The sequence below is a fragment of the Dermacentor albipictus genome, chromosome 1 (assembly GCF_038994185.2).
Source record: "Dermacentor albipictus isolate Rhodes 1998 colony chromosome 1, USDA_Dalb.pri_finalv2, whole genome shotgun sequence".
In the NCBI taxonomy this organism is placed as follows: Eukaryota; Metazoa; Arthropoda; class Arachnida; order Ixodida; family Ixodidae; genus Dermacentor; species Dermacentor albipictus.
In genome coordinates this window covers 210,346,263-210,370,405 of record NC_091821.1, presented here as the reverse complement: position 1 = coordinate 210,370,405, position 24,143 = coordinate 210,346,263, and the positions used below count along the sequence as shown (strand labels likewise).

At 47.2% G+C, this 24,143-nt stretch overlaps 1 protein-coding gene across 1 annotated transcript in view; it reads left to right on the top strand.

Annotated features, from left to right (window-relative positions):
• Positions 1 to 22,059, top strand: part of LOC135906682 (hemocyte protein-glutamine gamma-glutamyltransferase-like) — a 32,879-nt gene extending 10,820 nt beyond the window's left edge. The window contains exons 5-15 of the mRNA XM_065438237.1: positions 1,662 to 1,780; positions 3,079 to 3,186; positions 7,563 to 7,740; positions 8,123 to 8,261; positions 8,594 to 8,697; positions 8,900 to 9,068; positions 14,795 to 14,892; positions 15,388 to 15,675; positions 18,501 to 18,661; positions 19,072 to 19,208; positions 21,741 to 22,059. Of these exons, the coding sequence (XP_065294309.1) occupies positions 1,662 to 1,780; positions 3,079 to 3,186; positions 7,563 to 7,740; positions 8,123 to 8,261; positions 8,594 to 8,697; positions 8,900 to 9,068; positions 14,795 to 14,892; positions 15,388 to 15,675; positions 18,501 to 18,661; positions 19,072 to 19,208; positions 21,741 to 21,951 (1,712 nt within the window). The 3' untranslated portion in view covers positions 21,952 to 22,059. The remainder of the gene's footprint in view (positions 1 to 1,661; positions 1,781 to 3,078; positions 3,187 to 7,562; positions 7,741 to 8,122; positions 8,262 to 8,593; positions 8,698 to 8,899; positions 9,069 to 14,794; positions 14,893 to 15,387; positions 15,676 to 18,500; positions 18,662 to 19,071; positions 19,209 to 21,740) is intronic.
• Positions 22,060 to 24,143: the final 2,084 nt, after the last annotated feature.

Genomic DNA, 24,143 nt, shown 5'->3' with positions numbered 1-24,143 from the left:
GTCCCCGAATGTTACATAAAGCTCACGTGATCGTGGCCGAGCTGCGTGCGCGGCCGAGCGTGCACACGTTGCCCGGGTGCCATGTTTGAAAGTCACGTGATCTGCGGGTGCCGCTGTTGTCGCCTCCGTGCTGTCCCGAGTAAATTGTAAGTGTGAGGAGAATTAGGGGCTCGTGCCCCATGTCTTCGTGGTCACGTGATCTGCTGCGGGTACGAGGGCGAGCAGAGAGAGCTGGTGGATTTACGCGCGTTGCCTCTCAGTGCTTTCGGCGCGCCTAGTGTTAAGAGCCACGTCATCTGCTGAATTTTCGAGAAGCGGCACGGGACGGCTAAAAGAGGTTGCAACACGGAAGAGTCGTTTTGTAGCAAGCATGCGCGCTCTCAGTCGCTCTTTACCCCACCAGCGTTGTGACAGCGAGTGCGTGCGGTCATCGAGTGAACTACGTTCAGGAGTGTCTTTGGGCGCGAGAAATCAGGCCTATTTAGCGAACGTTTACTGCAATTTACACCACCCGTAAGACTATGAGCATTCATTTGTCTAATACTTTGCTGTTGCAAAACTATTGCATGTCTTTGCTAACACATATCGAGTAATTTGCTATGGTTATCAATGTTTGGCTTTCGGGCGAAGCTGTGACTTTTATTAAAGGAAATTTGCGCTATCGATGACTGTCATATACTGCAGTCATACCTTTTTTCCTGAAGGACGTAAAAACAATGACCTCGCTTTGAATGCTACTAACACCAATGCTAGGGCTTTAATTTCCATACAGCAAATATTTTTTTTATTCTTTGGATACTGTATCGTTATGGCAGGTCCTTGATATCAATTGCTTTTGTGTACGCTGATAAATCCTTAAACATTTATTATCATGGTGAACGCGTTGCAGTGAGGAGTCAAAGCTCTCTCGGTTTTACTTGCAGACTATCAAGCTAATTCATTTCGTCAAAACCTTTCCTAAAGCTATACATATCCATGTTTTCCTCATTTTTAATGCACATCGGTGGTCTGGAATGGTACCCCTGAATCCAACAGTCACATCATCAAATGGGTAAAAAAATGTTTGTAAGTAAACTATAGGACCATCATCGCCTTATTAGCACCGGTATGATATAGCCACCATTCAAATTTGACACACACACAAACACAGAAACACACACACACACATACATACATACATACATACATATATATATATATATATATATATATATATATATATATATATATATATATATATATATATATATATATATATATATATATATATATATATATATATATATATATATATATATATATACGAAGTATAGGCGTGTATGTGCCCATCTTTCACAACTCGGGATAAATTATTTATCTGCTTGGTATATACCACCAGCAGTGGGTGTAAGTCTGACAACGTAAAACAGAGTAGACATTCGCAACACTGTAGACGTTCGCAGTCCGCACTGCCTCAATTTTTTTTTTATAATGTACCTACACACAAATAAACCAATGTAGTTAAATGGAAAGGCTGTGGCAGAATTATGTAGTCATCTAAGAACACACAGTGTCAACTCTTTGTCGACATTCGATTTGTCGACAACAAAATAGAACTTGCTATATCGTCGACAGAAAGTATTGGCCTTTCATATTTGGCTAACCTCCGCACGTTGTTCCAGATGACCTGGTGTACATGGATAACGAAGACTGGCGACGAGAGTACGTACTCAATGATGTTGGCAAGGTGTACGTGGGGTCCTCGAAGCAACCATGGGGTCGGCACTGGATTTTCGGTCAGGTAGGCAAGTGCAGGTTCCTGAAAATTGCAGAAATAAATAGTAGTACTTGAAATATGAATGCACCGGTAGAAATGTCCAAAGTTTAAACTTTGAGAACAAGATATCGTTAATCCTTGTAGAAACGAAACAAAAAAGGACATCATGAATCCGTTCAAGGAAGGTCGCGTGCACAAATACGTGGGGTTGAATAAGTCCAAAATTTTTCTCGAACACTGACCAATATTGATAGCATTGAAAAATTAGATCAAGCGATCCCTGGAATCAAGTGTTTGTAAGCGTGTAAGCACTTATTATCTGGGCTGTCAATTCCTTTACAAAATTTACGCAAAAAAAAATCTAGAGAGGAACTCTGAAATATGGTGTTAACAAACTACGTCCCAATTCTGTCAACAGCTTCTACTGGGGCATCTGACTTTTTAACGGTGGCATAATTGATATATTACACTCCTGCAATTTGTCACTAATCTAGTGAGTAGGAATTTCGATAAACTCGCGCAAGCAATCTACTATGTGCATAGGTGTAATGCAGAGCGCAAGCTGTAAGTTAAATCATTATATTTGTCCGCTTTAAACCATGTAACAGATAAGGTTCAAGAACCGGAATATCTGTTCTTGATGCCGAGTTACGGAGCTTTGAGCTTCCTTTCTCTCTCATTTTTTTTAATGTTTGCCGATTTTCGGCAATTTTCTTTTGAATATTGGTGGCCATAAATCAAGATGAAGCTTGTAGCAATAAATAAAATCTAGTGGTCTCGTAAATGCAACATATTTAATTCAATTTAGTTAAGTGGTTGTCTAATGAGACTGCATCATTTGTGGTTCGACTTGTGTCTGAATGAGACAAATGTCAAAGCCAAAGCTTTTGGTTTGCCAAGTCGTAGTTCACGATACGCGCTAAACGAACGTAACACTACGACCGCAGTGATCTGCTATGGTTATTCCGCTGGTCATACTATTGCTGACTCTCGTCCAATGACGGCAATGCTGAATCAGACATTACCGGCATCTTGCGACAATTAGAGCGGCACACGAATTAAGGTCACGGGACTGCGTTCCAGTCTCCAGCGCACAGCTCTGTCTGCCGGAGGCCGGAGTCGTGACGTCGGTCTGCAAAGAAGAAAACGCTTATCTGACGCACTCGCGTGAAAGCTGTGAAAAGATATATAGTACGGATTAGGAAAAACGAGCGCGCTCGAGAGGGAAACAAGTTTTGCCGGCGCCAACGTGACGAGGGCGTTCCCAGCGTCTGAGAACGTGAAACTTGCGTGCCACAATGCGTCCGCTCACTTTTTTCCAGTTTGAAGACATTGTGCTGCCCACGTGCTCGCTCGTCCTGGACAAGTCCGAGCTCAGTCACGCCGCCAGGGCCGATCCGGTGAAAGTGGTCCGCGCCATCTCCGCAGTGGTAAGCGCATGCCGCTCCGATTACCTGCGCAGGCCGAGCACGACATAAAGCTTCGATATGTTTGCACACTTGGTTGCTGCGCTAGCTGTACATCAGAATTTTCAAAATCAAACAATACAGTCATTGTAGTCAACGGTTCGACGAAACTTCGTCTGGTCGAAGAACATGATGAAGAATGGCGGTATAAAGGTTAGAAACAGGGATAATATGCCTCAGAAAGGCTGGCCAATGCTTCGATAGGAGGACCTGTCGCCTTGGGCAAAGATCCGTCCTCTTATCGAAACGTTGGGCAAGCTTTCTGAGGAGCCTCATCCCTGTTTATAATTTGTATACCACAATGTGGTGCTCCATCTGTCAGCGCCTTTCTTGATTTATGATAAAAGAATAAGTCGCGGTCACTGGCCAACTAAAGGTAAAAAGCACAGAGACATTTCGAAGCCCATACAGGTACTTTGTTCAAACTGTATATGTGACCAAGGAACAAGTACTAATCAATAATGGTCGAACAAGGAATGTGTCATCCTAGAGCCAACGTTTCGACAAGGGAGCGGCAAGAGTCAAAGCAACAAAGTGGTCGTTGCCAAAAAACTTGGCTGGCGTTGGTTCCAGCTTGGTTCCTGGCTCGACCACTGTTGATCGCTGTCAAAACCATCCTTTTAACGGTGTCCACTTTCTTCTTGTCGCCGTATCGGTCGAATAAGCATTCAGAGGTGGCTATCACCGTAATAGAAAGGGCCGTGAAAACTGTGTGCTCACACGAAATGGGCAAGGAGGGCAACATAGTAGACGGCTGGCGCCGCGTATGTACAAAAGTGAGCGTGTGCCGTCGATGTGCGTTAGAGGTAACAATGCAGCACTAACTACTAATACGGAACATAATTTGAAAATGATGTAACGCACACCTCAGAGTGCATGCCACGCAGCATCATTCAAGCCAGATGTTCCTTAAGGCATTAAATACTGTTGTTCATTTCAGGCTAATGGCAGATAACGAATAAGAAATCTGGCATCAAATTCCGGTTGTTTAGTTGTCCGAGAACGAAACAATGGGTGTTTGTCGAAGGACACTTGCGGTAGTAACATGCTTCGTCATTCACTCTCAAGTTCCTTATTTTTTTATATTTTTCTTCTTGTCATTCTTTTTGTCTCGCTGCAGCACCTTCATCTGCATCACATGTGGCCCTAATCATAAAATTCTACAACGCTGAGCTCTTTCGTCGGCATTCATCCCGCTTTAGTCGAAAGTTATCTTGTTTGTTCTGTCTCTATTTTCACCAGCCACCTGCAATCTATAACGCACAGACGATAGAAGGCAATATCTTGCCCTAGCCACCATATTGCGACCTATTCCACACATAAAAAGAAGTCGCTATTCCAGCGCTTCCCAGTCGCGTAAGGACAGCAGTTCACTGAACTTCAGACGACGCCTCGATAAGGCCACCCATATGCAGGGCTATGTACAGAAAAGCGTGGAACATTGCTCAATTTCAACGGACACGAGACGCCGCCCCAATGGTCTGATAACCGCGTTTCTTTGTTATACTCTGGTTAACCTCGGCGGTATCTCTTTTCCTTCTCGCCTTCTATCTCGCTGTTTTGCACAATGAATGACGTCTGACAAAAAAGTAGTCGAAAACATCCTTATAAACACATCTCTCATTCACTAATGACACCGAACACGCATGTTTTAACAAAGTCGCATTTTAAGACAACGACGAACGTGAGACAGACTCACGTACGACACGAGCCGTCATGAAGGCATTTCTCGTTCCTGCAAATATGAACCGAGCAGTCCAGCAACACGGTATTTTTACTACTTATTTTATTTTATTTAACACCAATCTTGTGGTAGAGAATAGAACGACAGCACTTGTGCATTGTCTGTGGCATACCAAATCGGCTGCTCCTGCGCTGTCACGTCATACCGCGAGTGGGTTTGTTCGTTTGCTATAGTTAGTTTGTTTTTTTGCTTCTTCCTTTCTTTTATTCTTTCTTTCTTTCTTTCTTTCTTTCTTTCTTTCTTTCTTTCTTTCTTTCTTTCTTTCTTTCCTTCTTTCTTTCTTTCTTTCTTTCTTTCTTTCTTCATATGCTTGGAATAAACAACACACACTCTTTTCTGATGCGGGAAAAAAGTGCGTGTCAAAATTGTAATTTCAGGGCCATCCTTCACTTCTGTAGCTATTTTTTGTGTGTGTGGTTCGGTGCAGTGAAATTTTAGTATGATTACCTGGTTGTTATGTTAACGCTGTGCTTAACTCGAAGACACACTGTGTGATTCCCTGTAGTAAAGCCACGCTGATTAGCATATGGATATGTTGTACGTGCCCATAACACTATTTGGTCCCATCACCTTCGCGCTATCGCAAGGCTCACTTTGGAATCACTTTTACGACGAGATATCGCTTACAACATAGAACCTAGTCCAGCTTTCCGGTCATGGCTAGAGTAAAGCTTAAAATTAATCGGTTTGCGCTGGAATTATTTCACACTATTCTTAATGCTTTACACGACTTGCTTGTGCTGGAAAGAGTTTGACAAACCTCCGCGCAACAGTGAAACGCAGTTACAGAATTCATGGAGGGTAGCTAGCTTTGTAATATCGTCTATGGCCGCATACGGACATGTCGAGAGCTCACATAATCAATAAAAGCCACCACTGTTTAATATAAAAATAATTAGGCTACAGCTCCAAGTAAAGAACGCGAACTTTTTCAAGTGTGGCAAATATGAGATTACGCTTTTAGTTTGTTTCGTTGTATGCATTAGAACTTCCGGTGAACAAGCAAAAACAAAATAATCAACACACTCAAGAGTTGAAAATTAAAAGAAAGACGGAACTGAGGCCATTGTAAAAAAAATAATTGGCAAACGCAAGAACAAAGAAAATCTAAAAATTTGATTTCTCGTTATTGTTTGCTTCATTCCTTGCCTAAGCGCTCCTCATGAACATTCATAATATAAACATTAACATAGAAGTTCGCACATTTTTTGGTAATTCCTCTTGGAGAAAGTGTGGGTTTGTACACCTACGGGTCACTTGTGGATCCGCTATGGAACAGAAAATGTCGCAGTTTCGGCCAAAAGGTGAAGCATCTATTGCGATAGCAAATTAATGGATAGCTAGCTATCGAAGTAAGGATAGTATTTTTATCGGCCGTGTAAACTTGTAAACATGCGAATATTAACTAAATTAACGAGCATAGCGTCACGCGCGCACAAGCAAACATGAACCCATCTCACTCGATGACCGCGACACATCGCTGTCAAAACGCTGCAGTGAGGAATTGCGGCAGCAGCAGCGAGCGAATTGACTTTCGTGCTGCGTCTCGCATCAACGTGAACCAAGCCGCGAAAACACAGCGCGTGGCCGGACTCCGTCCCCGCCGCAGATAGCTTTCAAGACACAGCGCCCCGGAGTAGAAGCCCCCCCCCCCCCCTCCTACGCTCTGCCAGGATCCTTGCGCGCGACACATGACGGCGCGCTTCCTCCCCGCTTTCCTCGCTTGCGTGCGCGAGATTAAGGCGCGATCGCTGGCTCACCCTGGAACGCTTTCACTCGCAGATACAGCACGCGGCAACACTTTTATCGCCCTTGGACTTTATACTGAACCTCACGGCGACGTCAGAAATGCGCCTGGAGTGTCTATATAATTGCTATCGCAAGAAAAAGCTTTCGTTCGCTATTGCGCGGCAGTTTCACTAGTTGCCGAGAGCAGTCCTTTCTGTTTCTCTAACGCTAATTACCTTGACAAACAATTCAACAAGCTACAAACAACTGAACAACGTATAAAACCATGAACAAAATAAATTTTGCTGAAATTTTAATCAAGGAAGTTTGCGACAGACCAGAAATGCGCGCTGGCAGACACACCTGCGTCTGCCTTCGTAAAAATAGCGTGTTCATCTTCTTTTCGCATTTATTGCTTGAACAACGTACAGCTTACGAAATAGACAAAGATACCTACCGCCTCTCGAGATACCAGCCACTTTTAAACGCAATGCATTTCTTCCTACTCCGATTTCGTTATCGCTTCTTTATCGCTTTCTTCGAGTTGTTTATCCGTTACTATACTACATGTATGTCTGCTGAATCACCAAACCAACCAGAATTAGATCTCAGAACTCGTTCTGGCACCATCTACAGTTAAACTTGTATAAGTAGAACCCTCGTGTCACCTCATATACACACTCTTGATGAATGCCGGTCCTCCTGCCGAAACGTCGAGTAAAGAAAACATCTCAAAAGACTATGCTCTCTCTCTACTGTATATATATATATATATATATATATATATATATATATATATATTTGGTCCCGGACTTGAGCACCACACCCGCACTGTACTCAAGCCGCGGGGCGTTCGACCTTAACGCAGGTGAACAGTAATGACGAGGGAGGCATCGTCACTGGCAACTGGTCTGGCAACTACGAAGGGGGCATATCGCCGTCGATGTGGACCGGAAGTAGCGCAATCCTCGAGCAATACGTCAAAAATGGTGGCACCTCCGTCAACTACGGGCAGTGTTGGGTCTTCGCTGCCGTCTGCAACACCGGTGAGCAAGCCGACACGGAGGTAGCACGCTTACGCACCCGTCATTTTTCCCTTCTGCCCAAAGGAATAACGTTGACTTGCCACTACCTAAATTGAGGCGGTACCTGGATTAAGGGCAAAGCAAATGCATGTAATTTGAACGTCGTTGGGCTGTCGATTTTTTTTTTTTCAGAATAAAACATTTGGCGAGTTGGTGAATGTTCACTGTTTGGAGGCAGTGATACTGAAACTCGCCCAGTTGATTAAAACTAGTAGTAGTTGATTAAAAGTCATTACCTTGTTACAAATTTGTACTGTCTCAAAGCTAAATAAATTAGTGCTCAGAACGGTCATGACACTGTTCGCAGAAAATTTCGCTCCTTCTCTTTTTGCCAATTTTGCAGTGTGTCGTGCGCTCGGAATCCCATGCCGTCCGGTTACTTGTTTCGAGTCTGCTCACGACACAGACGAGACTCTTACCATCGACCGTTACTTCGACGAGGAAGGCAAAGAAGTGGAGGGCCGCACCACGGATTCCATATGGTGAGTATACGCTCAACCCTAGATCGGTACAAACGCTGCCAGCTTTTTTCTGAGTAATTCCGCAACATACATCCCAGAGATGCGCACCCGTGCAAATGTGTCGTAATCGCGGATTCAGGCTGATTCATAACGTTCCTGTAACTCAGTGCTTGGGCAACAGAAACTGGGGTCTTTCGTGAGTGCAGGGACACGTTTCGTTTCCTGCCAGAAAGCCTTAAATGCTGTTTTGTGATCCTTTAAAATGCACACGCTTTTTTCGCGGCCATGTAACTAAACTTCGGAAGAAGAACATAGGGCTGCAGAGAGTGAACACTTTCATTTTCATCCTTCAGGAATTTCCACGTGTGGAACGAAGTGTGGATGGCAAGGAAGGACCTCCCACCGGGCTACGGCGGATGGCAGGTTATTGACCCCACACCGCAGGAACGCAGCCGCGGTACGAGGATCGGCATGAGAAACTCCTACTCTTCGTGTAGCTAAACATTTATGCTCCGTACACCTAAAAAAAAAACGTTTTTTAACTTCCTTATAACCGCTGGTTGATTTAGTTAAAAGCTAGTCGTAAAAACTGCAAAAATAAAATGAAAGCGCTGACGTTCAGAGTGCCAGCGTACACTGAAGCTCCCTTGTTCACGCAGGCTTCTACCAACTCGGCCCGTGCTCAGTGATGGCCGTCAAGAAGGGCGAGGTAGGCTACAACTACGACTCACGATTCGTGTTCGCAGAGGTCAACGCCGACGTCATCCACTGGAAAAGAGACCCCGCAAGTGACTTTGGTTGGTCTCGAAGCATGACACTAACGTATCAGTAAGTCTGAATTGTTTTTTTAAGCAACCATTGGCGCTCTCCTTGCGGGTGTACAGAGGAGCATTTGGAACTGCTTCAAGGTGTCGCGAGGGCTGGTGTTTGTCTCGGCAACACGCTTATCTCAGCGCTGGCGACCCCAGTCTTTGAGGCGTTTGGAGATCTCCCATTGGAAAACACCATATCAACAACTCCCGTCGCCTTTTCCTCGTCCTTGACGTTCGGTTCTCATTTCGTGGCTTCGTGATATGCTTGTTTCATTTATACACCCACATCAGTTAATCTGTCTGTTTTTGCCTTAGATGCATACTTTATGTTTACGCGTTGTAGTGTGCACACCTGTCGACGGGGCAGATTTTCGATTGCAATAGATTCATTAACACTCGTGAACAGAAAATCACCACCGCCATCGCTCCTACCATGAAATTCACAGCTGCTTTCTGAATTTCGAAGAAGACACACAATTGCGGTGCGACCGATGGGTCGGAGCCTCGCCAAGATGCAAGGCGCTGGACGGCACGTATATACTGGCGCGTACGCGCGAAGCGATGGATGGATGTCCGCTATAGACATCCCCCTTTGAGTCGGTGTGGTGGCTGGTGCCACGTTCCTTTCTTTTTTTAACCTTACAGCTGCGTCTATTCTCGGCTCGGCGAATCTGGAATTCGTGTTTACTGGCGACAAATTTTTTACATGTTTTTATAACCCCAAAATTTAATGTCTCTTTTATTCGCTGTTTTCCATGTACGACTAAGCCAACAATCTGCCAGCCGTATTTTACTAGTCTGCGCTGCAGATTTCATTCACCCCTCGCTTATACTATCTCTTTAACCCAAAGTGACAGTCTGGGTAACTATACGCCTTCCTCTGCTTCCAAGTGGATACTGCGGCATGCTACGACAAAACACGGAAACTTGCATCGCGAGCTCCGCTTGCGTGCCGTTCTTGTGAGTATGAGGCTTATCACCTCACCAAGTAACACTGTCAATGAAAACTGGCATTTGCACGACCACAAAGATGTATTACAGGTTTTACGCGTCGTAAGCGATGTATTGTTCCCGACGCACGCGTTCAATTGAGGGATCCCGCACTGCCACCGCTCGGTGACAGACAAGCAAGGGCTCTCCTTTGTAAAAATTATTCTCGTCCTAGGTCATTGGCTCGCACGAAGCTATTCCCCCGTTATCGCCGGGACAGGCTACCACTATGGGCGTGTGATATCGACAGAACAGAATCGGAGGAAAACAACTGCTACAATATATCGCCCTTGACCTGCGTTTCTCAGGGCGCGCGTCACGCTGAACTGGCACGTGTCTTTTGCATTTACGAGTGATGATTTCTTGCTGTTATTGGATGCCATCCTCCCCCGGTACACCGAGTTGTTGAACGTCTCGTTAAACGCACACGCTAGTAGCGTGAGAGATACTCAGGTAAAGGAAGTGCCAGTTAAAGGGACACTAAAGGTTAACCCTTTACTGCACCTTGTTGCATTTACGCAACATTCCGATGAACGGCGTTAAACACAGATGCAAAATCCGTTTAAAGCTTCGTGTACACGTTGTTGCATGTGCGCAACATTCGTCTAAAAAACGCGCCGCCTTGTGCTGCCATCTGTGCTCATCCTTCGCATCTTCTACCAAAACAAACGTGCCGGAGGCTGCGCGAGCCCGCGAGCAGTGATACGGATAAGTCTTGGCGCTTGTAAAAGTATTTCTCCGTAAGACAAAGCAAAAAAAAAAAAAATTCTTACGCTAAGCTCCACATCCTCCTCACTCCATAAATAATAAAAAAAAACATTGCTATCTCGGAATATGTTGTTCCTGGCGACGGAACGTTGCTATGTTGCGCAAATGCAACAACGTGTACAAGGTTTATTTTCTTCGGAAAAGTGAAATGGCTTCCAAACGCTTTTATGGCTCAGCAATTTCTCGTGATAGTGAACGCAGCGACCTTTCCAGGAGTGACGACAACCACGAGTGCAAATCCGTTTCGATTCAATATGTGTGCAAAATGTTTTCTGGTCGATTTTTTGTTTTTGATTTCTTGATTTTTTGGTCAATTTCGACAATAACGCGAAAACATTGCATTGCTTCCTGGCTGCATGGGAATCTGCACCACGTACTGCACGAAGTGTGGGAACCACCTGTGGTGCAGAAGCAAGTACAATTGCTTCTTTTTGTTGCACACTAGAGAGAGAGAGAGAGAGAGAAGGGAAGACGGAAAGGCGGGGAGGTTAACCAGACTGAGTCCAGTTTGCTACCCTACACGTGGGGAGGGGAATGGGGAGGGAAAGAGGAAGAGAGAGAACTTAAGGGTAGGATGTCTATAGTCGGGCACTCAAGTCTGTTGCCCTCAGGTAGCGAAAAAGCGCTCGAACGGCTTTCTGGGCCAATGAACTGTGAGGCCAGGTTCCCAAGATCTTCGCTTCCGTAAATGGCCTGTCATCCAGTCTATTTAAGGCACACTGGAGTGTCTCACGTTGATTATCGAAGCGAGAACAGTGGCACAGAAGGTGACTGATGGTCTCTTCACACTTGCACTTAGCGCACATTGGTGAATCCGCCATTCCAATACGGTAGCTGTAGGAGTTGGTGAATGCTACTCCTACCCACAGCCGACACAGCAGTGTTGCGTCACGTCGTGGAAGGTTCGCTGGTAATGTAAGTTTCAGTGATGGGTCGAGGCTGTGATAACGACACTTAGAGTTTAAATCATCGGTACACCAATGATTGTCACGTGTAAATAAACATCCGAGTATGAATGGCACTAAGTCTATCTTTCACCTTCAACTTCTTCTTTACTTGCACGTTGTTGCAAATGCGCAACATACCCTTCTTCTGCAAATTAAAACAACAGAAATTCGCTAAAATTAGTTTCCATGGCAGTACAGCTACTTTTATCCTTCCCTACAACTCCATGAAAAATATTTTGAGGAAACGAAAAATTGTACAGTAAAGGGTTAATATTAAGTCAATGTGGACTGTTAAAATAACATCCCAGAAACCTCGAAACGTTTGTTTCATGCGAAGAAGAGTCTTATTTTAAGAGAAAATGCGTTCTGAAGCGTCCGCGTACCTCTAGCGCAGTTCAAATCACCCGCCCTCCAATCTAGGAGTGGTCACGTCATGGTCTCATAGTGACGTTGCGCCGTCGGTGAGTAAAACGGCACCCGCAGACGGCGCCACCGCCTTTCTGAGCAAAATGCGAACGCGCAGCCAGAAACAGAGCCAAGACAGAGCCGACAGCAGCGCGAAAGCTGAACTATGGTGGATAGCGGAAAGGAAAGCGCGCGACGAGAAGTTTTTTTTTTATTTTATAACGCCAACTTTGACGCTCGTTGCAATGGACGAACCTGACAACGACACAATGGCTGGCGATGCTGGGCTCGGCTTCAGCGATTTAAGCACTGATGAACGTGACCTGCTGCTGAAAGCTCGCGCTGCCGGCGTCGTTGCGTACTACTACGACGGCAACTGTAGGTCACGGCTGTACATATTCGCACATTTGTAGCTTTTCCTTCGTGAAAACCAAATGCCGCGCTCACCGCCCCGTCTTCGACCTGCAGTTGTTCTTGTGCTTCGGAGAATGCAGGCAAGGCTGACGGAACAGCGCTGCGGCAAAGCATTGCTTTGTAAGGTACTCCACACGACTTCAGTAAGTCGGCGTTGAACTTGTAATCCTCTGGACGAAAGTGCAGCGAGCACACTATGCGATTTTTCGGCTCTTTGCCAACGCGCTGTGGCACAGGTACGGCACTGTTACGTTTCGCCTACGAGGCGCGGTATAGCCGGCGCGGATGCAACGGACGCCGGGGCTTCGTTCAAAGCGGCGGACATTTTGGCCCGTTCAGCGCTGCCGCAACGCCTCCCCGCCAAGAGCGTCCAGGCATGTTTCAATGCCACGTGTCTTCGTGTGTGCGTCTGTGCATGTTGGTACCCACGCTTGTCAAAGCGCGGCAGCCGGGGAGGGGAGCTCCCCAACTGTGAAGCGAGGAGGTCTGACCGGCGCCGGCCCGGCGGATGCGCCACCTACTCGTCCCAACGTGCCCGAGCGGCGCCGTCACGTGCTCCCCATCCAGAGCCATTCCTTCTTGCCCTCGACTCCGAGAGTATAAAAGCAGCTGCCTCCGGACGCCAAAATAGAGGCTCCGAATTCTTCCGTCGAGTAGCGTGCTCTGCCGTCTCTCCACTTCGGTCGACCTGACCGGCCGCTCTTTTGCGATGCTAGAATAAACAAGTTGTTCTGTTAGCAGTCGACTCATGCTTTGCCAGGACCTTCGGATGCTTCCAGTTGTGCCCCAGGCCGCCAGGCCAACGCTACCCTTGGGGCTTGCGACCCAGTTGCAACAGCACTTAACCACTTCGAACGGAGAGGTTCACTCGTTGGCACACAGTGATAAGTAACGTTGGATTCGCCGCTGCAACTGCCCTTGGCCAAGTTTCGCGGACCGTTCGCGCATCCCACAACATCACATGGACGTGGCATTCTCACTGCTTGTTCCAAATGCAAGTTTCGCGAGCCAGCAGAACAAGCGCAGCACGACGCGATAAAGAAACAACTGAAACTCCAAAGCGCGCGCGTCGCTTAGTCGAGCGCGCAGAGTCGAGCGAAAACGAAACCTTTCGACCACCCATACTACTGAAGGGTAACATCAAAATGCTATTTTTTCTTAGAATCAAACAGAAGTAAACAAGTAGCATTTTCTTCCGTCTTATAACCTAATGAAATGATCGTTTTAATACGAGTAGTTGGGTACTAGTGACATAAATTATGATGAGGAGTGCCATCGTCATCCTGCTAGTACCGGAATGTCGCTGGGGGGTCTCAAATCGTGTCATGCATTTACCTCAATTTCTCGCTTACTAAAGCTCTGTTAAGCTGTGCTCAGCTAGCGCCGCCAGCTGCACCACTACTATACCATCATTACTCGTGGTAACTCGCCGGGCTTTTAGTGCCCGGCCACCCGAAAAATGAAGCGACCGCATGCAACCTACGTAGTTGCTTCGGGAAACTGAAGGAGGTGTTCTTGATGTTTCTAAACGATGATAACAGTCGTAAAGCACTAACAGTGCGTCAAAAAAAAAAACGATTAGCGCTAGCACAGTTATTCAGACGTGATATCGCCGTTACCGCCTATATCTAGGTTCTCTCCTCGATGTTGTAAGCTCTATCGTCGCAATAAATGCGATCCCAGAGTATTGTCAAACGGGTGATTCCACTGTAGTAGCCTGGATACCGAAATCAAATGCACGCCTCCATGTTATAAACACTGCGAATTTATTGAAATAGAGAAGCACGCTTAATATGCCACATGCATCCATTGTTTGAAGCCAGTTATGCAATAAAAGATATAACGGGCCTCCTATTCGGCGGCTGTACCTACGTGCCACCTTAGCAGCGGAAGCTGTGTCGCCACATGTCTTCCAGCCACGCGTGAGCTTGTCATAGCGACAAAGAAATCGTAACAGTAACTCATAAGAAGAAGAAGCAATTTGCTGCAATAATCAAATGGGGGAGCAACTGCATCAGTTAACGCTGGCACCACATTTGTATTTACCGGGCATTTATATTTTGCTTTCATGTTCCAGTCGGTATAACACTTGTAAGCTATTCGATATATGTGGCTGGCGCAGGCATTAAAACGTTATACCTTCCCGTGGGACAACATTGGTTGTCTCATTTCATATTCTTCTCCTATTCTATGCTCCTGCATGAAACTTTATTTGCAGGGTGGGCCAGGCATTGTTGACGAAGAAAGCAAACGTTCCGATCCAGGAAGGCATTGGAGATGCCGAGGACATCACGCACTATTACAAGGACAAAGAAGGTATGGTAAAACCACTGAGAAAAAAAAAACTTAGCCTGTAATTCTCGGTATTGCAATTCTGAGAAAAAATAAGTGACTGAACAAGCCCACCGAGCATCTGTATCTGCACAAAACGGTTTCATAGTTTGTGATGCCACAAGTGGAAGAATACAATTGGCTTGTATTCTAATGGAACGTTTCTGAAGTATTACTGCGGTAACTCTCTAGACATAACTTATCATGGGTGATACAAGAATCGCTAGTTCGTTAATATTTTATCCGTATTATCGTGTTTGTTAACCTCTGTCGTTAAAACCGCATAAACTGGGCAGCTCATTACACCACAGAGCGCTTCCATCGCGAAAAGCGCGCCTTCGCGCAACATGGGCACGTTGCACAGCTCGAGTGCTGCCGCACTGGTGATCCTCTTGCACTCGAGCCCCGCGCAAGTTAAAGCTGCGACTAAAGAGCGCCGCCGATGACAGACTCGGTTGACGGGCGAAACATTGCTCGCAGGGTCGAAGGAAGAGCGTCGGACGGTGCTGAAGGCGGTGCGCCAGGGCGCGCTCGGCCCGCTGATCGACCTGCCCGTCGAGCCGAAACAGGACGTTTCGCTGAAGATGCGGGACATCGAGAGCATCATGATCGGCAAGCCGTTCACCGTGACCGTCAGCATGCGCAACGAGAGCTGGGAGCAGCGCACTGTCTACACAGTGCTCTCCGCCTCGTCCGTCTACTACACGGGAATCCTGGCGGGCAACATCAAGCGCACCACGGGCACATTCTTGCTCCGGCCGCAGCAAGGTGAGAGTTCCGCACTGGAAGAGGGCCACCTCTATCGGTCTGCCCTCTCGGTTCACGCCTGTACTTCAGGCAGCCGCCTGCGATAATTTCATCTCGCTGGATAGCTACTTTTGAAAGGCTTGTCTCAATTAGCGTCGGCTACTCCACGGAGCGGCGTGCGTAGAGTAGAAGGAAGAGGATGAGAGGAGCGCGCGAGGCCACGCGGCATGAGCACGAGATGAAGCTGAAGCCGACTTCTTCTCTCGCCTTCTTTTTTTCATCTTCGCACACCGCGCCGTGGAGCAGCCGACGCTATCTGAAACAAGCTTTTCCGCAAGTACTTCACGTCATGAGCACTGACCGCACAGTGTGGGAGGTCGACCTGCAACAGAACTTTCTGAAGCATTTAACACCCGCCCCCTCCCCCCACCCCCTCCACCCCCCGAAAAAAAAAAGAAATATAAGGTTTTACGTGCCGAAACCACGATCTGATTCTGAAGCACGCCGTAGTGGGGGACTACGGAAATTTGCACCACCTGGGGTTCTTCAACGTGCCCCCAATGCACGGTACGCGGGTGTTTTCCCATTTCGCCCCCATCGAAATGCGACCGCCGTGGCCGGGATACGATCCCGCGCCCTCATGGTTAGAAGCCCATAGCTACTGAGCAATCACGGTGGGCTTAACACCCAACGCTATGTCTGGAAAAGAGTCATGGGATTGATGCCGGTGCAGTGTCATGAAGACTAGCTTTAGTTAATGCCACGGGGTCCCTAAGGCGACAAAAAAAAAACTGAATTAATAGAAATGAAGCTTTCAGTGGGCAAAGCGGAGCACTCGGAAGTACTCCAAGAATACTGCATTTGCACGAATATAACGCGAGTGTTTTGCTTTAAAAAGAAAAAATGCCGGCCTCGAAATGCGACTTGCGTTATGTTTGGGTTCGTGACGCAAATATAACGCATTCCTTTTTGTTAAATTTTTTTTTCGGGCACTACAAACCGCAGTGAACTGTAAACCACTAGCCACCACCGCGATCGCTACCGCGTGCGAAGCCGTGTTCAACTGTGCCACGGGCACTCTTGAAGTGTTGCCAGTAATAACCTTGGTGGCATGGAGGATGACGCCGTTCTCACCGGAAGCGATACAGACGTCAACGGTGACAACGCGTAAATTGTGCATGCGCTCGTCCGCTCACTGTATTTTGCAGCAGCAGCTCGCAGTAACGATGAATAACGTGACCTGCGGGCAACCGCCTTTATGCGTCCTTTCCTTTTTCTTTGCGGCAACATTGCACGTCATCATCGTAATATAGATAGGCTTTTTTTTTTCTTTTCCTTGAGACCGAAAGTCACCGCCCCGCGTTACCTTCGCGGTGGCGTCATTGGAGTGCAAATACGGTGCTCGTGCGAGCCTCGTTGGTGCCACCCGCCGTGGTTGCTCAGTGGCTATGGGGTTGGGCTGCTGAGCACGAGGTCGCGGGATCGAATCCCGGCCACGGCGGCCGCATTTCGATGGGGGCGAAATGCGAGAACACCCGTGTGCTTAGATTTAGGTGCACGTTAAAGAACCCCAGGTGGTCAAAATTTCCGGAGTCCTCCACTACGGCGTACCTCATAATCAGAAAGTGGTTTTGGCGCGTTAAACCCCAAATATTATTATTATTCGTTGATGCCGCGGTTACCGGCGCCAGCCCACGACAATGAAAAAGCCCTTTTCGATAATTTCCTGAGTGGCGCCTGGTCGCGCACTGGAATAAAGCGTTATCGGAAGCCTTTTCCTTAGGTGGCCTAACAACAGGGTCTTAAACATGGCTCTAAATTCTGAAATTATTGACACCTGAGGGCCTTAGGAAGCGTACGTAACTTACGGACAAAGACGTGGTACTACAGTTGCATAAACAGGGCAAAGTGCCCCTTTCTGAGGCACTTGATCCCTGTTTATGTAATTTTTTATACCACAGTGTGCTCGTCCATCTCTCGGCTCCCGTCTTGACAAAGGATAAAGACGTTGCCTTCGTAACCCGCGAACGTCCAGCAAAGTAATTTTTTTTTCGTTTTTTTTATATATCGAATGTTGACACACGTCAGCAAAACCAATGCTCGGCCTGTACTTCGCCTCCTGCAAGTGTTAGAGGCCCTTTAGGAACATCTTCACCTCTCAAACAGTGCCAAATGATGTTGTGGACTCTGCTGTCTAATAATCAGCAGAGCCCACTCTTTTACCAGATTTTATGATAGTAAGTTCCTCGACATGAACGCCGCTCGAAGGGAAGCCTTATTTCCAGACAAACTTGGTTGAGGGGGCCTGAAGCTCGTTTAAGTGATGCATGGAAAACGAGAGGCGCAGAACTACTGACAGGACGTACGCCGCCTGTTTTATCACGTGACCAACGTGTTCGCGTGCTCGCCGTTTCGCACAGCTCGTTTTCGTTCAATATGAGCGAAACACTTCCTCAAACTAAACTTCTGTTTGTACAAACAATAGTTCGCTTTACTATATCGCAAAAAAATTTTTTTAACGATACTGCTGGCCAATCTGGAATGAAGGGAAAATTCGCATCAGTTTAAGCGGTTAAATGTCTGCACAGTGTCACAAGAAACATTGTAGTATGACTCCGCTTGGTGGCGCCTTTTCCTCCTCCTTCTTCTTCTTATTCTTTTTTTTTTACCGTATGACGTCTTACAAGCGCAATAAATTATACCGAGCTTAAGCTTGCGAAATGAGCAACTAAAGAGAAAAAACGAAATGGTCAATTGTACGAGGGTAAAGGAGTGGCCTTTTCTGCCTCGCAGAGTTGACCTTAGAGCAATTGTGCGGAGACTAACGAGTTAATTTTGATTTCTAGAGGAGGTTTTGACAATGACGGTGCAGCCCGAGGAGTACCTCAATAAACTGGTGGACTTCGCAATGGTGAAGATATACGTCTTTGGAAACGTCAAGGAGACAGGAGAAAAATTGTCTGATGAGGACGATTTCACTATCACGACGCCGAAGCTGGACATACAGGTATTTGTATGCGCTTACACCAGCAAATCTCTCCTTACATGAATGGTCGCTGATTACTGAAGCACTAGAATATGTTGAAAATGATTGTGAAGGCAAATAACGTCCCTGAGCTAAACTTGACAATTTTAGGGTGGCCTCGTTCTGTCGAGAAATAAATTGTTAATCTAGTATACACTACGCAATTTCTAACGGGCAGTCGAGTGGCCATCGGAGGATATAGGGCTGTCTACGAATGGCTATAGGGATGTATTCGCTGAGCTTTGTATTTTTCTATCTACCTGAGCTAACTAGTGTCCCTTCTTATTTCGAGATATACATTTCCACAATCTTAAGAAATCACAGTTAACTACGTAGCACACTGTACGAGAATTCAATCTAAAACACCGCAAATTCGCATCCATTTCTTTCAGGTTGACGGACCAGTGAAGGTCGGCCATCCATGCAAATTCGTAATGAGCTTCACAAATCCCCTGAACGTGCCCCTTCGGGACTGCGTATTGGCCGTTGGAGGCACTGGCTTCACAAGCGCACCATTCGTTCCCGTCCCGTAAGTTCAACTGCACGTTCAGGCACGCGCACAGAAGAGACAACAAGGGACGTTCACACAATCGAAGCAATGCCACAGTGTCGCTGGGTTGTCAATTCATGCAGTCAGCATTTTTGCGACGACACTCTTTCAAGGCGTGCAAACTTATCCAGCAAAATTGAGATTAACAATGAAGGCAACTACGAGGAACGTTTTTGTTTTCTCTTTTATCCACGGGTTGGCGCAATGCATGTATTAGTTGCCGTATAGATATTAATTGAAGCCTTGTCCAAAATATAGTTAGGCAGGTTACCGTAGTTTGAGTACGCAGGGAGTGCGCAGGCTGGTTCATGTTTGCAGGAAGCAAAGGAGATAGGAAACACAGCGGAATGCCCTTAAACGCACGCGCAGAGAAAAAAAAAACGCGTTTGCTTAATAACAGCAATCGTTCCGCAAGGCGCGCAACGTGCCTCCATTTAAACTGATATTGTAACTAATGGTTATGGAAGAGTCGGAAAAAACAAGCGTAACCACATTTAAAGAATCAGCACACAGCGGTGGCACTTCCTTGTCACAATCTACATGTATATAGTGTTTTTTTAATTATGGGGTTTTACGTGGCAAAACTACGATCTGATTATGAGGCCCACTCTATTGGGGGACTCCGGATAATAATAATAATAATAATAATAATAATAATAATAATAATAATAATAATAATAATAATAATAATAATACCTTTATTCATTAAAACAAGTGGTACAAAGTGTCAGGTCATTAAGAAAGAAGTTGCTACAAAAAAGCAACTTGACTGGTCCTAATAACGAGAAGGTCCGAAAGGCAGCAGACAGCTAGGAGCGAGAAAAAAAAAAAGGAAAGAGGAAGAACGAGTTTGACCACCTGGCGTTTTTTGACATGCACCTACATCTAAGTACACGGGTGTCTGCATTTCGCCTCTATCGAAATGCGGCCACCATGACCGGGATTTGAACCCGCGACTTCATGCTTAGCAGCGCAACACCAAAGCCACTAAAGGCCGATCCACACGACGGACCAAGTCCGCGGGCCGCTCGGTCACGTGATGCGACGTCACGGCCCGCCGCGGTCCGGTCCGGCGCAGAGCACATCCACACGGCGGACCGCAATAGCAGACGGCAGAGCTGACCAACCAGCTACACTCTCGGCCAGAGTGTTATCATTGTTATCATTGCGGCTCGAGTACCACAAAGCCGGGAACTGCTCAACGAGGCATACAAAATGAAAAAACCTCCTTGTCACTCCAAGAGGAGACGGTGTTTAAAAAATATATCTGCTGCGCGCACGTGTAGGCGCAACGGCGGACATGAAACGACTGGCTTGACTGGCTTTTGCTGAGACGAAAACTAGATTGGATTTGGTCCGTCATGTGGATCGGCCTTAAAAGCAACCACGGCGGGTGTGTATCGTGTTCATGTGCCCTCGGAAGCAGAAGTATAGAGACCACTGTATCAGAAAAAAAAAAGAACTGAAATATCTTATGGCAGTGCATTGCATTGGCCAAACACAAAGACGTGGGTTGTACCCGCATCATTTCCAGCTGCTGCATTCGTATGCTGCGAAAAAAAATTTTTTTTTTGTCGCGTCATCTTTGGTCTCTAGACTGCAACGCGCCAGCGTTACATGCCAACACTACAAGCCAAGAGTTCTGCGTACTCACGGCGGGATACCGCCCGCACAGCTTTCCATTTATGTGGCCCTGTGCCTCGCGCTTAAAATCGTTACGTAGTGCCTCATCAACATTGAACGAAAACAATGGATGACTGAGGCTTCTCGTGTTCGCTCACTGCTGGTCACTTCGTGTGAACCAGTTGTCTTGTTTGGATGGTCTGTGCACCAGCTACGTCCTCGCACCAGGTGCTGCTTAAGGCCGATCCACACGACGGACCAAGTCCGCGGGCCGCTCGGTCACGTGATGCGACGTCACGGCCCGCCGCGGTCCGGTCCGGCGCAGAGCACATCCACACGGCGGACCGCAATAGCAGACGGCAGAGCAGACCAACCAGCTACACTAACGCTTTTTCGCGTTATCATTGTAATCATTCCGGCTCGAGTCCCACAAATCCGGGAACCGCTCAACGAGAGATACAAAATAAAAACCTCCTCGTCACTCCAAGAGGACACAGTGTTTAAAAAATATATCTTCTGCACGCACGTGTAGGCGGAACGGCGGACATGAAACGACTGGCTTGACTGGCTTTTTCTGAGCCAAAAACTATATTGGATTTGGCTGAAGACACTCTGTTGCCGGACAACATTCGCTGGCTAAGCCAAAAGCGCTGCGGTTTGCATGCGGTCCGCCGCCAAAACGGAAGCGGGAAAAGCCTCGCCGATTTGTTGGACCGCGAGGGCCGCGGTCTTGCGCGGGCCAACGGCGGTACGCACGAACTGGTGACGTCCTATCACGTGATGCGCGGACCGCGGTCCAAAAGAGCAATTTGGTCCGTCGTGTGGATCGGCCTTTACGCGGACCTAACGAAACCGTGCGTGCTTTCTCGACCTCTCGAAACTTTGCAGGAACGTGGCACCGCGTGCAGAATGGGTATACCGGCAGACGCTCTTGCCCGTGAAGTCCGGACCGCGCAGCGTGGTGGCCGTCTTCAACTGCCGAGAGCTGTCCGAAATTCCAGGTTCTGTGCAGATGGTGGTCGAAGGGTCGCCCGCACCGACGTTCGGCGGCGCGCCGAATCACGCAACTACATGGCTGCCACGGTTTCACTGGGAGTAATCGTCGGCGGAGACGCGCTTCCGCTCGTGATGCCCAGACCGTGTTGTGTGTTAGAAGTGAGCCTTGTAATGGCCAATAAATCGCGCGTGTTTGTCGTATATGACGCGACCAAAAGCGTTTCGTCTGGCTCCTCTTTATTCGTCGGTTCACGAGAGAAAAAGAAGAAAGGAAACGAACTATAACATCGACAGAGCTTGAAGGAAGTGAAAGAAAGAAAAAAACCATTTTGATATCGAGGAGTCTATACTTGCTCGCGCAAGGACTCATTCATTTGTGATTTTGTTTTTTATTTCACTTGGTGGGGATCTGCAGGCCGATTGAGCGAAAGTGCGTGAACGATTTTGCAGTGACAAAAGCAATAGCATGGGTGAGTTATTCGCAAAATAGTAGGGACGACAGCTCGTTCCGGTCGGTTATTGCAAAAACAAACATATATGTTGATACAGAAGCAAACTAAAATAAAAAAAAATCGCGACAAACACAGAGCATTACGGTTGGAAACACTACGTAAAATCAACCATACCGCTGGTGTAGGCCAGAAATACTAGATCGATCGGAATCTTCGTCCGCGTGCATTAAAAAATCGCGAATGTTTTTTTGTTTTTTTTTTTCGCACTGTCGTCTAAAGTTAGCAGTGCTCTACAGACGCATAAAATGTTGTGTCTGCTCTCGGTGGGGCCGAATGGAATATAAAAAAAAACGTACCACGCTAATGAGCAACGTCTTGAAGATAACAGGGTTCATCATTCACAAATCGCAGTAAAAAAAAATATTTCCGCTCGCTTTTAGCTCGGCGAACAAAGGCGCAAAACATGTGCAGATTGTGCGCAAGTGGTCACGATCAACGGCATGTATGACCAACATGCGAGTTCTCAACGCCACGCATTTTTAGCATACAAAGCGGCGACTAGCATTCGTGACAAGGTCTCACGCACAGTGTGCGACAGAATGCGCACAAATTGATCGAGATGCTCGAGACCTTCTTCCTGTGCGAGGTTCTCAGTAGAGGCATGGCGCGCACAACCACAACGTAAATCTAAAATTTCAAAAATCACCATTGAAAGCGGAGTTATTGCCATCGCGCCGGCCAGTACGCTTTTGTCAGCGCCAACAGACACGTCAGCATTTTATGGACTACATTGCTTCTTAAATCGGACGTTTCATTAGGGCCGTACATTCGGCGTCACTCTCGCGTTGAATTGCACGCTTTCGTGCTTCGCTTCATGTAACAAGAGTTCGTGCGGCACTTACATTGCACTCGCTGGCCAAGTGGAGAGCACAATAAAGTCGTCGTCGTCACCAGCGGCTGTACTAGAAGAAGGAGACTTTCCTTATAAGCTGCCTTCAATTCGCAAGACGTGCTCGTCATTGTCTTCAGCCAATGACGAGCACGTCCAATGAGCGCGTCAGTAATTACGGTCACGGTTGACCACCCACCATCCTGAGCGCAAACAAAGAAAAGCGTCCCGACCAGTGGAAACGTCCACTTGAGCTGAGCTGCAGCGCCGCTGGCAGCTCGTCCACGGTGGCATCCTTGCGCAAGACGTGGTTCGACGGCGCTGGGCCCCATCGTGTTCGTCCGCGGGAGTCGGCGGCTCGCGCCAATGCAGCTGGGCTCCCTGAGAAAACACGACAGCACTCCGAAAACGCAACTTTCGAACGCCCTAACTGTAGGGTGCAGGCCCGATTTTTGTGTCCGAGACATGGGAATTGCTAATATTGACCAACGAACTTGTTTTAGCGCAAACGGACGCGCACACATGAAAAAGGAGAACTAGCGCTTCGCGTACCCTGTTCGCTTTTCCTCTTTTTTTTTATTTTTTGAAGTGCCCGTGTCTGTCAGCGCTAAAGAAAGTTCAGAGGGGATAATCAACTCGGCCATTGGCGTAACGAGGCATTATCTATGATGGTGGAGCACTCACTGCACAAGGAATGAGGGAGGGGCCACGTCAACCCCTCCCCCCCCCCCCGCCCCAGTGTCGGTGGCCAAACGTCCACCGACACTGAAGAGACTCTAGTGCACTCTCAGGGAGCGCGGTATCTGTAGCAAACTCGACAGGTCCTAGAACGACGAACTGCATGACCGGCGCTCGGTTGACTCCGGTCCACATAGGATGATCACAAAGACCTGCGCACGAAGTTGTTTTCCCTCTCAGCAAAACAGTAATGTATGAGGGAATCAAGTTGAAAAA